The sequence below is a fragment of the Dendrobium catenatum genome, unplaced genomic scaffold (assembly GCF_001605985.2).
Source record: "Dendrobium catenatum unplaced genomic scaffold, ASM160598v2 fragScaff_scaffold_1427, whole genome shotgun sequence".
NCBI classification, from domain to species: domain Eukaryota; kingdom Viridiplantae; phylum Streptophyta; class Magnoliopsida; order Asparagales; family Orchidaceae; genus Dendrobium; species Dendrobium catenatum.
In genome coordinates this window covers 242134-260336 of record NW_021319889.1, presented here as the reverse complement: position 1 = coordinate 260336, position 18203 = coordinate 242134, and the positions used below count along the sequence as shown (strand labels likewise).

Genomic DNA, 18203 nt, shown 5'->3' with positions numbered 1-18203 from the left:
TGGCGACCATTTTCTGTCGATATGGACGGAGTTTCAAGAATACTTTCTCGCCCACTTCAAACTGAATATCCTTTCGATGCTCATCAGCTTGTTTATTCATAATCTGTTGAGCCCTTAACAGATGTCTTTTTAACTCTTCCAGTGTCTTATCCCTCTCCTCCAAATACTCCTCTACTGAAGACACGGCGTGCTGCTACTCCCAAAATGCACCAAGTGGGGCGGATCCCTTCCGTACAACACCTTAAATGGGGTCATCTGAGAGACTGAATGAAAAGAGGTGTTGTACCAGTACTCGGCCCATAATAGTCATTTGGCCCATAGCTTGGGTGTCTCTGATGCGAAGCATCTCAGATAAGTTTTCAGGCTCCGGTTGATCATTTATGTTTGACCATCTGTCTGTGGGTGGTAAGCAGTACTCCTTTTCAGCACCGTCCCCTGCAGTCTGAACAATTCTTTCCAGAAATGGCTGAGGAACACTTTATCCCTGTTTGATACTATCGCCTTGGGCACTCCGTGTACTCTGACTATCTCCCTGATGAAAATTGCCACTACTGTCACCGCAGTGTATGGATGGCGTAGAGGAAAATTGCCACTACTGTCACCACAGTGTATGGATGGCGTAGAGGAATAAAGTGAGTATATTTGCTCAATCTATCCACTACCACCAAAATCACAGTGAATCCCTCAGAGCGGGGTAGCCCATCAATGAAGTCCATAGATATCTCATCCCAGACTCGTCCTGGTAACGTCAATGGCTGCAGTAACCCCCTGGTGACATAGCTAAATACTTATTTCTTTGGCAAATCTTGCACCTAGATACTATCTCTTCCACATCTCTATGCATACCTTTCTAGTACAGCTCTGCCACTAGTCTCCTATAGGTCTTTAGCACTCCTGAATGACCTCTCAGTGCAGATCCATGAAACTCCTGGAGCAATTGTGGGATGTGTACTGACGTTCTAGGTAACACAAACCTCCCATGATGCAACAATATCTCCCCCTCCAACGAGTACCTTGGATGGCCTCCCTCTTCCTTCAGTAAGTCAGCTCTGATCTTGCTTAGTTCCTCGTCTTTGACGCTCTCCTCCTTTATGGCTTCCCAATCTAGCATCATTGGGACTGACACCGCCACTTTCTGCAGCTCCCCATGCACCTGGACAAGGCATCTGCTGCCTTATTTTCTACCCCTGGCCTGTACTGAATCTCAAAATTATACCTGAGCAGTTTGGATAGCCACCTCTGATGCTCCTCTGTCACCATGCGCTGCTCCAGCAAATATTTTAGGCTCCGTTGGTCGGTTCTGACGATGAAATGTCTTCCGAGTAAGTAGGGCCGCCACTTCTAAATGGCCAAAATAATTTCCATCAACTCCCTCTCATAGACAGATTTCAGCCGGGCTCTGGCAGTCAACACCTGACTGAAATATGCAATGGGCCTGTGACTCTGCATCAGCACTGCTCCTAGTCCGTATCCCGATGCATCTGTCTCTACTATAAAGACCTGAGTAAAATCTGGTAAAGCTAAGACCGGGACTGTGGTCATAGCTTTCTTCAACCTCTCGAATGTTGTCGTAGCTGCCTCCCCCCATAAAAACCCATCTTTCTTCAACTGCTTAGTGAGTGGCCAAGCTATAGTACTGTATCCCTTTACAAATCTTCTGTAGTAACCTGTAAGCCCTAGGAATCCCCGCAGCTCTTTTAGATTTTTGGGCAGTGGCCACTTAAGCATGGCCTCAATCTTGGACTGATCTGCTTCTACCCCTTCCTTGGATACCACATGCCCCAAGTATTCCACATTAGCTTGTGCGAAGCAGCACTTCTTCAAGTTAGCCCTCAACTGGTGCTCCTGGAGAACCCAACACCTTCCTTAAGTGTCCCCAATGCTCTTCCTCTGTTCTGCTATATACTAAGATGTCATCGAAGAATACCAACACAAATCGCCTGAGGTACTGTTTGAAGATCTTATTCATGAGTGCCTGGAACGTGGCTGGAGCATTGGTGAGGCCAAAAGGCATCACTAGGAACTCATAGTGGCCCTCATGAGTTCTAAAGGCGGTCTTGGGCACATCTTCTTTCTTCATCCGTATCTGGTGGTATCCTGATTTCAAGTCTATCTTGCTGAAAATAATTGTTCCACTCAACTCATCCAGGAGCTCGTCAATCACTGGTATAGGAAACTTATCAGATACCGTTTCCTTGTTGAGTGCAGGGTAGTCTACACAGAAACGGCAGCTGTCATCTTTTTTCTTCACCAATAAAACAGGACTAGAGAACGGGCTAATGCTGGGCCTGATAATCCCGGCTTCCAGCATTTCTCTAATCAACTTTTCTATTTCATCCTTCTAAAACTGAGGGTAACGATAAGGTCGTACGCTGATAGGTGACACTCCCTCTCTTAAAGTGATGGCATGCTCCTGCTCCCTGGGTAGTGGCAACCCTAGAGGTGGTTGAAAAACCTCCTCGAATTCCTGGATCAAAGGCTGCACAGAGAGGGGTATTTCTCCCCCATCCTCCACACTCACTCCCTCTAATCGGTGTAATTCCACCAAGTAGCCTTCCCCCTCCTCCTGAATTGTTTTGATTATGGATTTAAGAGAAACCCCTGCCTTGGTCAGCCCTGCATCCCCTTGAATCACCCTCTTCCTTCCACCCTTCACCAACTCCATCCGCAGTGTGCCCTAATTGACTTTGGTTTCCCCCAAAGTCTGCAACCACTTCATCCCTAGGATGATATCCGCACTCCCCAATTCCAGGGGAAGGAAGTCTTCCTTCACTTGTATGCCTTGGATCTTCAGCACCACCCCCCTACAGACTCCTCTTCCCATTTCCACCTTCCCCGTGCTCATCATCACCCCATAGCCTCCAGTATCTACTAACTTCATCCCTAGCAGCTCCACAATCTGGGTGAAAATGAAATTGTGGGTTGCCCCACTATCAATCAACACCACTACTCCATGGTCAGCTATCTCTCATTTTACCTTCATAGTGTGACTCGGAGTAAATCTCACTACGGAGTTGAGAGAGACTTCTGCCACATCCAGATGCATCTTTTCCTCCTCCACCTCAGAATCGCTTTCCCCTCCCTCCTCGTCTTCCTCGTCTTCACAAACGAGGAGAACTTGAAGAGATCAATCTTTGCACTTGTGCCCTGGCATGTATTTTTCATCGCAACGAAAACACAGCCCTTTTGTTCTTTTCTCCTGCATTTCCTTCTCAGTGAGTCTCTTGAACTGTCCCATATTTCCTCCTCCTGTGGCTTTTTCCTTCATTTCTTTCATCCCTCCTGGGGACGCTCCCTTGGGGGCTAGGTGGGTAGTCATCCACCTGTAAGTGCCTCCTGAGCTATTACTACTCCTAGCTCCCTTCTCCAGGTTCTTTTGATTTTCAACCAGCTGAGCAAGCTTCATGGCCTCCCCCAGGTCCCTGGGCATCAGGACCTTCACCACTGCTCGCACCTTGGCCTTTAACCCCTTCATAAAATTCCCCTCCAGCACCGTCTCAGACAAGCGCTCTATCCTGCTGGCCATCCTGCTGGCCATCCTGCTCAAACCTCTCTCGGTAGTCCGCCACAGATCCCTCCTGCACTAGGGCAAAGAACTTCTCGTAGAAGTCTCCTCCCCGATCGGTTTGGAAACGCTCTAACAAACTGTCCTTGAATTCTCCCCAGCTCCGGATAGGTCTCCTCTGATCTCTCCACTAGTACCAAGAGAGTGCCTTCCCTTCCAGACACAAGCCCGCTGCCAATAACTTATCCTCCTCCGTCAAGCCGTTAACAGCAAAGTACCTCTCCACCTTGTAGATCCACCTATAGGCATCCTCCCCATCAAAAATGGGTATTTTCAATTTTCTCACCTTCCGATCCCCGTTATTCCCCCTTAAACCTCCATAGTTTCCCCTCTCCCATGTGCCTGGACCCCCCCCCCATGTCTCCCGATCTTCCCTTGCTCTGCCATGTCCCAATCCCCCTTCAAAATCCCCTCTCCGATCTTCAAAAATCACTTCCCGGCGCCCATGATAACCCTCCCAATGCTCCCAACCAGCACCTCTTGGTTCCATGCCTCCGTAGCCTTGCCTTTCCCCATATCTTCCTCCTCTCTCCTCCCTCTGGAAAGGCTCCAGATGAGGCCTTCCCCTACTCCCTTCCACGATTTCCACCTCCTCTTCCTCCCGATGGATTTCAGAGTTGGTGTTCTTTGCCGCTGGCCCTTTTGCATCAGACGCCGCCGATTGGGTTTGAAACTCCAACATCTTCTTCATCATCTCACGTAGATCGGCCACTTGCCCCTCCATGGAAGACATTCATTCCTCCACGGTCTCCTTGATTTGATTTATTTCTCCTTCAATTCTCTCCTCCAAAGCATCCACCTTCTTGTCCGTCATCCAAAAAGGAACCGAAATTTTAAGGCAAGATTCTAGATCTGAAAAAAAAAAATTTCAGCAAAATCCTCCTTGCCGTACAAATTTCAGCCACCGAAATCTGTAAAAATCAGCCACGATCGGTCCCAAGATGTGCTCTGATACCTATTTGATAGGAAATACTTGAGTTCAAGTATTTCCTAACCAATTTAAAGGCAAAGATCAAAGAGAAACTGCTGTCCAGAGCAGGAAAACAGTAAAAACAGTGGAAAAATGAGTAAAACTGAGAGAAATTTGGAGAGAAAGACTTGTAATTTACTAATAGATGCAAGGAAAATAGAAAAGATACAAGGATCCTCAATTCCAGAGGAGGATCGCACTCTCCCAATCTCTAGAATTCGATCTAGAGCCCTAGCCACCAAAGAATAACAAGAAAACTCAAAGCAAATCTCACATAACCCTAATCCTCTCTTTACTCCCTACTTAATGCATACAATTCAAATCTAATACAAAAGGACCTAATTACCCTTTGCTTCCCCTCCTTTTGGCTCCAAGATTCAATTTGAATTTCAAGTGGACCCCACCTAAATCTCCCCCCCCGGGCTTCCGCCGGCTCCTCCTGCTGTATACGAACTGAGCCGGCCCAAGGGGCTGGACCGGTCCAAGGAGGACCGGTCTAACACAGAACTTCATTCATTAAACTTCAGAGTCAAGCTTTGGCGTCGAGAGGGATAAGTCGGAAGACAAGCACCTGAGGGTCAAGCTTTCAAAACCACCAACCAGATTCATAAATCTAGCCATGTCGACCTTAACCCTAGACTAGCATGTGAGAAACGAAAAGGTCGAGCAAGAAGATTTGCAAGATAAGTGATGGAGAGAGAAATAAAAAATGGAAAAGTGAGTTTTTTACAAGTGTGTCCTTTTTTTTTTTTAAACAGACATGTGACAGATGCATCCAACATGTGTCAAACGTGTGTTGAACATGTGAACGCATCTAAAATATATCAGACACCGCATTTATGTCCCAGAAATTAAGACTCTCTCTTCAAGAAGTTAGCACCAATAGTGTGGTGGGACCCATCCCAATTACACATTGTACAAGAATGTTGTCAACCAGCTACTTAACAGTTGAGCAATATTTATATATTTCTTTCACAATTCATCGCTAGTTCTAAAAATATATATAATGGAATGGCTTTATGTCCATCTGACAAAACTCTATAGATTAAAATATAACATAAGGTGTTAAATAACCATCACAATAATGATTACCTTATCCCAACTATTTCTAGTAAACTTCATGAATTTTCCTGTAATAACTCCTATCGGGTGCTAGTGTACTCCGTAGATTGGATTTTTTGTCTTGTTGACATGAATATTCATTCTTACATTACTATTCATAAAACACCCAAAATACTCTAGTCAATGTTTTGCTATAATATCTTCAATAGGTGATACTTTCATGTCTAGTAAATTTATTTCCTAATCAAACTTGCAATTTTTAACACGATAATTTTAACATTCTCATTTGGACATATTTAACTTATCTTACAAACAATTCTTTTGGCAATGAAGAGGCTCCAGACATTCTAAGTCTTCAACAATGAAGGCTACCACATTTGCACGAAAAGAACAAATATATTGGAGCAACAATATAGTTTCACCATCTTTTCTCTCTCTTAAAATCTTATATGTAAAGGGCGGACAAATTAAAAACCCATTAAATGAGCTTATTCCAAAGAGGGAAAGAGTAAGTTGTTTAAATTGCAATGATATAAAGATAAGGAAGTGGGAGTCCTTAAATTAACCCCCTAAATTAAGGAGGTTGGACCTATGGACAAGTATTAGTTAGGAATTTGTTTCTTAATTGAAAATATAACATCTCTCTAGGCAATCCTATCTTGGAACTTGTTTAGAAGTTCATATTTAAATATCGTCATGCTTTTCCTATAAAAAAATGAATGAAATTTAAATTCATTACCCGCCAAAATACTTACTAGACATTTGCAAGAGGATGTACCCTTGTGTATGTTTTTCATGCTTTTTCCTAAAAAAAATGAACGAAATTTAAATTCATTACCCACCAAAATACTTACTAGACATTTGCAAGAGGATGTACCTAAGTGTATGTTTTTTACTGATGATATTCTTCTTGTTGATAGGTAAACTTGAATTATGGAGGTCAACCTTAAAGTCTAATGATTTCATTTGAGTAGATCTAAAAATGAATACATATAGTGTAATTTAGTAGTAAGATCTAGTGGAGGGTTTGGACTTTAAGCGATCAAGTCATTAATAAGAGTACACGTTTTATATACCTTGGGTCTATTGTTCAGAGTGATGGTGAAATCGATGGGGATATTATTAGTAGAATTCAAGTTGGTTGGTTGAAGTGGAGGAATGCATCGGGCTTGTTGTGTGATAGAAAAGTATCACTCAAACTTAAGGGAAAATTTTATAAGATGGAGGTGAGACCTGCAATGCTTTATGGCGCAGAATGTTGGCTATTAAAAGAGAAGCATAATATTAAGTTAAGTGTTGTAGAGACGAGGATGCTTAGGTGGATGAGTCGCTTTACTCTTTGAGACAGGGTATGAAACGAGCATATACATGAAAAGGTTGGAGTAGCTCCAGTGGCAAATAAGATTAGAGAGAGTCGCCTTAGATGGTTTGGTCATATAAAACGACGACCTTCCGATGACCCAGTTAGGAGAGTAGATGTATTAGATTTGACTTATGAAAGGTAGAGGTATGCCTAAAAAGACTTGGTTAGAAAATATTAGAAATGGCATTTCTTTATTAGATTTAAATGGGAATTTGACTTTAACAAGACAAAATGGAGAAAAAAGATTCAAGTGGCCGACCCCACATAGTGGGATAAAGGTTTGATGTTGTTGCACCCTCCAAAATACTACTTATCTTCTCACTAGGCAATCCTCTCTCCAATCCACTAGGAATTCCTCTCTCTCTCCACTCCAAGTGACCAGCCGCCTTTCTATCTATCTAACCTAACTCTCTCTAACTAAGGATTGAAGGAAGAAGGGGGATAAATCCTAATTGCTAAGGAACCACAAAAGGAGAAGAAGAAGGCGTTAAGGCAAGAATAAGGGGACCAAAAAATAACGAGATGAAATAAAGGTATGGCAAGACTAGGGCTATTAAATTATAGTTTGTTACTTTCAAACCAAGGTTTAAAATTGCGTAATTGGGTATTGAGGCGTTTTTCAATCGTGAGGCGAGGCGTAAGTCTTAAGGCGTAAGCTTCAAAATTCAAAAATTACATAAATTGAAAATAAAGGTTAAAAATGATATTTTATATAATACTCAAATAATATGTTAAATAATGACATATTAATTTTCTGTTGAACTATGAAGTGACAAATTGGCATACATATGAAATTAAAAATTGCATAATAAGTAAAATGACAAGTAATAAATTGCGTGAAATAGAATTAAAATGTAATATTACAATAGCAAAATAACATGAAATATAGGAATTACGTTGAAGTATCTTATAACATCAAGTTCAACTCCAAAATTCTTCTTTCTTAGTTCTCTATTTATCCACATTTAATTCTTAAAAACAACTAACATAATTAGCAACAACTTAGAAATCATCTACACTGTTATCATTGGGGTTTTTATTTGAGTTGTCGTCAGAACAAATTAATCTCTTTCTTACATCATCATATGAAGTTCAATGCCTATCAATCTGTTTCTTCTTCATTTATTTCAATCATCTTTCTCTTTTATAAATATTTTTCATTAACATAAAGATGAGAATAATACTCCAAAATTTTTAGAAGTCGTGGTGGTGTGCAGTTCAAGTGATTCCTGATGGTGGCTACGGCAAAAGCGGTGAGCAAGAGGTCGAGGCGATTGAGAGGAAGTTGTTGCGGCTTGGGGGTGCATGAAGGCAGATTTGTTCGGGGCCTTAGTTTAGGATTTAGGTAAGTTTTAATAAATATATATATAAATTGGGTGAGGCGTACGCCTCACGCCTCACGCCAGTGAGGCGAGGCCCACCTCAAGGCGAACCTCAGCCATGCTGAGATGCAAACCTCATTAAAAAAGCTCGAGACGTAAGCCTCGAAGCATTTTTCAATGGAATTGCGCTGAGGCAGGCCTCAAGGCAAGCCTCATATTGCGCAATTTTAAACAATGTTTCAAACTTATCTCTTGGCACCCCTCTCTCTCTCTCTTGCATGCATTGTACTTCCTTAAAGTCCAGACCATATACCGCTTAGGATAGTTATCAATGAATTACTTAAACCCTATATGATATTCTAAGAAACAGTGTCATCAAAATATCCTGAATATTAAAATATTCAAGCAACCCTTCCATCAAGGATTGAGAAGATATGTTACAGATATCAAGAACTAAGCTCAGGATCATGTTAATAAATGTAACAATGAAGTTCATGCTTTTGATAATATACAATTGACTGATTAAAAGTACAAGAGTTTCTTCAAAAGATGACATATGAAACCAATATTGTCTGGAGAAATTCAAAGTATGAATTCGAACTTACAGGAATTGGAACCAAGAGATTCAACCTTTTTCCTAATTCACCATCTATAGTTGAATAATCCTCTGCCAGCTCTAATAACCACTCGTCTCCATCAAGTGATATTTCTCCTGGACTACAACAAGAACTAGATGGGTCTGTATCATCCGAGTCCTCCTCACCATCTTCATAAGCTTGTTAAAATAAAAAGAAAAAAATTGGTTCGACAGGTAAAGCACCACGAAATCAGCATAGCAAAAAAGATAAATCATTTACATATTTCATATTCTTCATTGTACCTGAAGTAAACGTGCTCGTGGTTGGACCAAACCAGTTTTCTGCAAGAACAGATGCTTGCAAATGCTCACCTACATTTGTGGGGCAAGTTGCTTCAGCAACAGCAAGCCGTGAAAATTCTTCCTGAAGAGCATGCGCCATAATCTCATCACTCCCTAGAGAAGGGTGATCTGTAACAAAATTATCTTCTCTAACGTAGGCTCCATCATAAAAGTTGGTATCACTATCAGTAGTGACACCACAATAGCTCGAAGTTGAAAATGGGTCACCGTTAAGAAGATCAAAGCCCCATCTGAGGACATCAGGATCATGCTCATACATAACCATCAGCTTACAATTCTAAACTCCTTTATTATATATTGCAGCCGTCAGAATACTTACCTGAAATTATGTCCAAGAAGGAAAAACAACGCCAAATTAGCTCAAGAGGGTGCAAAAAATATTTTAGAAATGTAAACCCATTCTCTCAAGCATGTTCTGAATAAGCAAAAGTTTGTAAGGAGTTCACTAGAAAACAATATTAATTATAACAAATATTTCACAAATAAAAGATTCCTTGAAAGGAGCAAAAGAAGAAAATTATAATTAATTACAAACAATTTTGTGCCGGGTACCTAATCGCTGAGTAGATTCATGACTAAAGCAAAAAGATTTGAGCTTAAGGTTGATCCTTGATGTAAACCAACCGAAATAGGAAAATACTTGGTCAAACCACCTTGTGTTTGAACACAAGTAATAGCTCCTGCATACATATATTTAATGATTTGAATATAAGCGTTAATAACTCCTTTCTCTTCAAAAACTCTCCATATTTTTTCTCTTGGAGCTTTATCATATGCTTTCTCTAAATCAATAAATATCATATGTGAATCCTCCTTATTCTCTCTATATTTCTCCATCAATCCTTTCAATAAATGTATGGCTTCCATAGTAGACATACCCGACATGAATACAAATTGATTTTGAGAAACATTAGTATCACGCAGCAACCTACGCTCCATAACTCGCTCCAATAGTTTTAAAGTATGACACATTAACTTAATTCCTCTATAATTCGCACAATCTTGTGCATCAAATAGAATTTATTTTTCCCTTCAACCAACCATCTTATGGAATTCGCTGATTTTGCATGCTTTTGCAAAATATAGGAGCTTGTCGAGCAATGCTGCTTGTCAGCCATGATTTCTTGTCAGCCATGATTTCTTATCATTGAGTTCATACATATGAATTGTCAATCCTAGGCCCAAATGAAAAAAATTAAGGTTGTTGATGTTAGGTTTACAACCTAACTTAATTGTGGTGAGAAGTAAGGCATGGGGTTGCTAGAACATTTCATATAAATGACAACACAACTTGATTGTAGTGAAAAATGTATCAGGGTTTGCTAGGTCGTCAACCATAAGTGACGTGTCATAATTTAACCAACTTATGGTGGAAAGCAAACAAGGGTCAATAAAGTTTAAAATTATATTATATTTACCATATGGAATTTGAGGACTTTAAACAAGAAGATAAGAAAATTATTAACACAAGAATTAGGCAACTAAATATATTGTTTGTAAGGAATTAAATGAAAAGATAAAATTTCCAAACAAATTGATGAATGCCAATTATAATTTACTATATGCAGGAAATATTAACAATAGAAACATGAATGGATACTAATTGATAAAAAATTTGAAAGAAATTGTTAAAGTGAATTAAGACTAATGATAGAGATAAGAGATAAGACTGATTAAATTAATTATTGATGTGAATGATCAAAAGAAATTACTTATATATAATGTGATTCTTAAATTAAATTATAAGCAGTTTGAAAAATCAATTTTAAGAAGCGATGGACAAAGTATTTACAATCTACACCAGATGAAGAGAAAATAATTATTGGAGATGACTTTAATAGACATGTTCTAATAAAAATTATAATAGGAGTCAAAGACGGTATAAAATAGGACATAAGAATACGATAGGAGAAGCTATACTTTATTTGACAATAGCATATGTACTTGTAATAATGAAGGCATACTTGAAAGAAAAAAAAAAAGAGAGAATAACACTTAATTACTTTTAAAAGTGAAGCCACCAAATCACAAAAATTATTTCTTACTTCGAAAATTTCATTGCAAAATTGTACAAAAATATAGAAAAAAGTTTAAAAGGATAGCATAGAGCACTAATATGTTTATATTAGGAGCAAAAAATGATCAAAAGAAATAATAGCAATTGGATAAGATGATGAAACTAAAAAGTGAGAAATTATTAGTCTTTCAATATAAGCATCCATTAAAGAAAAATAGAAAGATTAATACTACTAAGATTTAAAATGATATAATAGCTAAACGTTTTGCAAAAGAATGTAAAAAAAGCAAAAATTATATGTTTTGAAGATTTACATAACATGTTAGATACGAAAGAAGAAGAAGCTAAAATACATAAATAACTAATGAGCACCTTTAAGTAACACAAGTTGTGTCAAACCAACAAGACCCATCCCCTATTCTTTCTCTCCCCCCATCCATTTCTTTCTCACTCTTGTACTCTTTTACTCTCCATTTCGCCCTCTTTCCTATATTCTTTATAAATCAAGAATAAAGATTTTAATTCCCATTTTTGATAAATTGACATCCTTTCTTGTCTTGTTTCTTGGCCCACTAAAGTCTCAAGTAATTCGTAGACCATGATCAATGAGTTGAATTTGGTTCAAACATCTTTGGTTCAATGAGTGTGGACTTTGTGGCCCTTAAGAGAAAAATAATTCTCATTTGGCCATAATTGTCACAAATCGAGAAGAAGGTCAAGCCTCAACCAAGGAATGTTATCTTGCAATAATAATGTTAATCGGCATATGACATACTAGAGAATATTTGATGGTGGAAAGAATATTTTAACAGGCTAGTACATAACAAGCTTATCAACCTAAAATACTCTCTCCCACTGTAGAGGTTGCTCGTGTCCCAAAATAAGTGCAAGGACGTCGTCTGATTCATCCTCCGCCAATGACTACTTCACTCAAGCCTACGATGTGATGAAGCATCAATTGGCATTCAAACCGCTCTACTTAAAAAATCTAAGGAGATCACAAGTTCCAATGTTTTATCCAAGGAACAACTAGGGGGAGGGGGTGGGGGTGTGGATTGTTAGTTTCCTCTCTATAAATCATAGATGAATAACTTCATGACAAGTTCAAGATGCTTTTCCTTCCACATGTAAAATGTGATATAGGATGTGTTAACCACGCTAAAGGATGTTGCCTTGCAATGGTTCAATCAAATGCAAGAAGGTAGCCTTCATTCCCATGACGAGTTTTTTTATCAACTCATCTCCTAGTTTGCGATCATGTGACATCCAAAAGAGCTCCTAAAACTTTGTCGCACTTGATGTTGGCCTTTAATTTACATTTCATAATGTGGCATTAGAGCGAGCCTAAGTTCAAGCTAATTAACACGATTTGTAGTCCCAATGTGTGCCTTAAGGGCGGTGGTTGTGGGATAACAACCCACTAAACAAGCTAAAAGACTCTTTGCTTCATCAAAAGATCACAAAAAGGGCTCCATAGAAGGGGTTTGTTTATTGAACTATGTGGCTATACGTGGCAACATGTGTCCTTTATTTATTTATTTATTTCCTTAGCAACATGTGTCCTATGTGCTCCTGATTAGTGATATTTTCTATTGTTATCTATAGTCCCACATTTCTAACACTGAAATAATCATACCCTCTGAAAACTACATGATGAAGTAGAGGTGAAGGTAAAAAGATGATTAAGATTAAGACTGAGATATCCCACAAGCAATGGAAGTGTTGTCGAAATTACGTGTTGTAGGCCTTCCAGTAGGATCTCCACTTAAATTGAGGGTATGCATCTTATTTTTGCTCATCCTCACACTGTTAATGTCGATTGCTAGCTCATGAGTATGCATTTTGCCCTTTTAAGTGATAGAAAAGTCTCTTTCAAACTTAAGGAAAAATTCTATAAGATGGTAGTGAGACCTGCAATGCTTTATGGGACAGAATGTTGGCAATTAAAAGAGAAGCATAATATTAAGTTAAGTGTTACAGAGATGAGGATGCTTAGGTGGATGAGTGGATTTACTCTTAAAGATAAGATACAAAATGAGCATATACATGAAAAGGTTGGAGTAGCTCCAGTGGAAGATAAGATTAGAGAGAGTCGCCTTAGATGGTTTGGTCACATAAAACGGCGGTCTTCTGATGACCCGGTTAGGAAAGTAAATGTATTAAATTTGACTTATATTAAGAAAGGTAGAGGTAGACCTAAAAAGACTTGGTTAGAAAATATTAGAAATGATCTTTCTTTATTAGATTTAGATGACAATTTGACCCTTAACATGACACAATGGAGAAAAAAGTTTCATGTAGCCGACCCAGGTCGGGCCACATTGTGGGATAAAGGCTTGTTGTTGTTGTTGTTTTGTTTCCTAGATTAAGGCATGTATTGAGGAGATCTATTTCTTTGTTTGCGTTAAAGAGGGCTTCATGTCTTCTTCAACTCAACTTCTGCTCTTAGGCAATGTTGTCCTCTTTCCCCTTGCTTGTTTTGCCATGAATGTTTTATCTAATATTTTGGTTTCTACTATTCAATGTCACTCATTTACAGGGATTTCTATTATTGATATACATTTTAATCATCTCTTATATGTTGATAATTTACTTGTGTTTAGCGAGGCAAACATCCAAAATGCCACTTCCCTTAAGGAAATTTTGAGGAATTTTGCATCATTTTCTGAGCTCCAGGTGAATAATGCTAAAAGTTTCATCATTTAAGATCCAAATTGCAATGTTGCCTCCAACATTGTTGAAATCCTCAACATCTCGTTAGTGGGTAGCTTCCGAACCTATATAGGCATCCGTGTTGGCTATAAAAGAAATCCTACAGCTCTGTTTCCACCCCTTATGCAAAAAATCTACACTCTTTTGGATGATTGGAAAGCCAAACTATTCTCTTTTGCTGATAAGATCCAATATTTAAAATTAATAATTTGGAAGCCCATAGCTTACTGAATCCATGGCTCTATTTTACCTAAATCATGTTGCAAAGTGTATGCCTAATTTCTTTTCCATGAAGACATAAATTCTAAGAAGTAGCATCTTGTCTCATGGAAAAAGACTTGTTTGCCTAAAAATTTGGATGGCATGGGTTTACCTTTGATTCAATCTTTATATCATGCTTATACATGCTCCCTTATTTTTAGATTATATAACAATGATAGCATGCTTGCTACTTGGTATAAAGCCAAATATTGGCCCCCTTGGAAAACTTTACATAGGAATTACACCAAATACTCGGCTCATACTATGAAAATTGTTATTAAAACTAAGAATTGTTATACTTTTCACATTTCTACCAACAACCGCCTTTCACTTTACTGGGATCCTTGCTGTAATGGTGCCTCCTTAGGTGACTTAGTTGATATCTTGACTATTGCTCACATTTTTCCTCCTTAAGCCCGTTTGAAAGTTCTCATGAGATCAAATTCCTGGAATCTTCCTCCTAAATTCCCTCCTCATGTCCAGGTTGCTAAAAAAGCCCTATCTATTAAGGATAATTCTTCTACCTGCTTGACTTGGCAAGGTTCCATGCATCCCAAATTCAAGGAATTTATTCATAATTATCATCAAGATTTACCAACTGTTATTTGGAACAATTACATTTGACACAAGCACTATGCATTGAGATTTTCATCCTTTACATGGTTAGTTGTGGTTGGGGGTTTCAAAATAACTGATAAGCTTATTTTAAGTAATACTAATGCGCCTAACTATTGCAATTCATGCACCAGCATGCCTGAAAATGACTCATCTTTTCTTTGAGTATGACCTTTCTTTCTGCTTAATATCTGAGCCAATACCTGGCATGAGCTCGTTGCTCCTAAGGCCAAACTTGATGCAGCTTTTTTAGTTCATTTCTAGTTTAGATAACATCTAGGCTATGCATAAAAACTTCTATTTTTTGCTTATTTATTGCATTATTTATCATCTGTGAAGAGAATGAAATGCAAAGAGATGGTGAAGTCATTGAGAGCTTATCAACTGTTTGTTTTAAAATAAAAAAAGCTGTGAGGTTCAAAATCTGTGGTTGGAAAAGAAAGGAGGAAGTCATTGGCTTATTACCCTAATTTAGGTTTGGGTTCTTCTACATTTTACTGCTTGGGTGTCTTTGCAGTTAATGACACTTCTGGTCTTTTGGTGGATGGGTTACTAGGGGCTCTGCTCTTCTTATCAGTTTATGATTTTTTTTTATGTCAATGGAGTTGGTTTTTCATGCTATGGTGGATATCTGGTGGCTCCTCTTGGCAATAACGGACAAAGATGAATGGTGTACATCTTCTCTGTCCCCTTAGATGGTTGTCTCAGAAACCTCCTGGATGGCCGTACTGGCACGCAAACAAGGGAGTTTTGATCTATTCAAATGTAGTATTTCCTGTTCTGAGTCTCTTTTTGGGATTTTGTGGCTTTGTTTGCTTCTTATATGTGATTAGCTTAGCTTAGTTTTTGTCTCCTTTATAGGTCATCTGTGAGCTTTGTTGCTCCTTTTCTTTGGCTGCAATTTTCAATTGGCTTTTCTTTTTTACACTTGTGTAGTAACAGGCTTACTCGCTTGTATTTAATTTATAGTTGATGAAATTGAGCGTTGCCCCTAGTTTTCCCAAAAATAAAGTATGTCCACAAAGAAACTAAATTTTGGAAAGAAAGAAAACACTAGTAGAGCCCTCTAGAAGATAGAGGATAAATGCTAGAAAATAAAATTGATTATAAGAGAGCTGAAAGCGTGCTCGCTAACATGAATGAATAACAAGTAACTCATAAGATGAGAATATGATTAAACTAGCGGATAAAATTAAGCTGAATAAATATTTTAACAGAAAGAAACTATGACAAGGTCTATGGAGGGGTTGGATCACTATTATTCTTCAAAATCAGAATAAATATTGATCATTCCTCTCAATTTCAACCAAAATAATTTCACCTTACAAATATTTCTTACCTAACATCTCAACATAATGCAAACTGACCATGCTGTTAATTAAAGATTATATAGCTATAATAGCCAGGTGGTCAGTTAGGAGATCCATGGATTGGTAAATGAATTTTACTAAGATCTCGAGTCCTTGGATCTAATCTACTTAAAAAATTTAATTGAAGCCATATGGTCGTTCAGTTAACAGATTTTATAATTTAAAATGAAACGAAATTTCAGCTTCAAACATCGACAGAAACCACAGTTAATAATACATCTCATGGCAATCAAGTTAGTGATTGTCATGAGATGTATGATCAGGAGTCATGAATTAACGAACGTGAATTTATGAAAACCACAACAAGCTATGAATGGACATTCAAGTAGTTTAGAAAATAAATGACTATATTACATCACGCTTCCGAGAGATCAGCATGCCTATTTTGCTGCTACCTCCATGCTTTCTAATTATAATTCAAATTGGAGATCCGATGCATAAATAAAATTATAAAAAAAACAGACATACACACAGACTACTGAACTTTTTTTTTTTTGGATAATAACTTGGAAAAAAAAAAAGATGATCAAAATGAAAATTATAACTCAAATTCACCAAAACGGACACTGATGACTCCTGACCAAAAAACCACCCCTCTCAGTTTATCCACATCCAAGCCACCCGTTTCACCACCTTTATCTAATGAAGAACGCTATAAATATTTACACATTGAAAAAAAGGTATGCATCAATTGCTATAAGTTCAGAGCAACCAAATAGATAAACCAAGCAAATCAGCAAGAAAGGAAAATCCTATCAAATCGTAAGAAGCCACGGCTCCGATTACGGAACAGCGAAATCAAGCTACAGTCAACGAAATCAATACTGACACGCTTCCTACAACCACGCAAAGATCGAGGGAAAATTGAGCAACTCCATAAACTATCTTTCATTTCTGATCACCCAATCAATTCTAAAGTCATCGCAGACACCTCCTCATCAAAAACAAAGCACAGAGCCAAGATCCACCACTCCGATCCCTAAAAACACGCATAAATCCTGCAATCATCGCTGATCGACACGAACACTTACTTGCGAGTGGAACAATCCGATTCCGAAAGTAATTATATGGAAGCGAACACTGCGATGACGCGAGCTCATCCTTGGCGAAACGAAGCTTGGAGAATAAGAATGGCCGATAAAGACCAATTGGGGTATATAGAGAGGAGGAGAGCGGCTTCGAGACGCCACAGAGAGAAAATGTAAGACGCGAGAAGGACGAGAGACACAAAGCCGGGAGAAAACGGAAACGCGAGGACGTCACGGATCAAATCATCAAATAAGAATAATTTAACGGCGTCGGCGCCGGACGGCGATTTACCCATTTCGACTGATTTTTTTTTAATAATATTTTTTTTTGTTTTACATATAAATTTATATATTTATTTATATAAATTTTAAATAATATTAAAAAAACTTTAATACTAATTTATCTAAAATTTAGTATATTTTTACTTCTTTTCAACATGTTTGAAATAAATTATTTTTAAGTTATTCATAATATACAAATTTTTTTTTACATTATGTTTAGCTTGTGAAACAAAAATTTATAATATAAAAATTTTAACATTTAGTGTTTGCATTCTAATATTTTTTTTTATTTTATCTTTTCTGTAATTTTTTTAGGTAAATCCATAAATTTTATATAAAGAGTTGATTGTTAGCAGATTGTTTACAATAAGCCTTGCATCCAATCTTTATGTTAATGTGTTTGTTGTCCTACCGTCGACCACCGCCGGCCACTGTCGGCCGCCCCTCAGCCATTCTCAGCCACCACTATCAACCACCGCCCACCAACAACCACTTCTAGCCACCCTCGGCCCGGTACAAATCACAGTTGACCGCCACCAACTACCATCATTTTGAACTTTTCACTGTATTCAATTTACTTCAAATTGAATAAAAAAATTAAAACTCTATATTTATTTTACACTTATTCAAATAACTCCAAATTATTTCAAATATATTACATTCTTTTTAATTGACATTTATTTTTCGGTCAACTAA

The 18203-nt window shown here is 38.0% G+C and overlaps 1 protein-coding gene across 3 annotated transcripts in view; it reads right to left on the bottom strand.

Annotated features, from left to right (window-relative positions):
* The window catches only part of LOC110111106 (OTU domain-containing protein DDB_G0284757), a 45943-nt gene extending 28494 nt beyond the window's left edge, over nucleotides 1-17449 (bottom strand). For 2 of the 3 annotated variants that reach the window (XR_003702696.1, XM_020842822.2), the window contains exons 1-3: nucleotides 17229-17449; nucleotides 9163-9541; nucleotides 8888-9057 (exon numbers count right to left, since the gene is read on the bottom strand). Coding sequence is in view for 2 of the 3 variants with exons in the window: in XM_020842822.2 (XP_020698481.1) it covers nucleotides 8888-9057; nucleotides 9163-9487 (495 nt within the window). In the remaining variant the exon portion in view is untranslated. The remainder of the gene's footprint in view (nucleotides 1-8887; nucleotides 9058-9162; nucleotides 9542-17228) is intronic. The other variant, XM_020842823.2, reaches the window with a different exon arrangement.
* Between the last annotated feature and the right edge of the window lie 754 nt (nucleotides 17450-18203).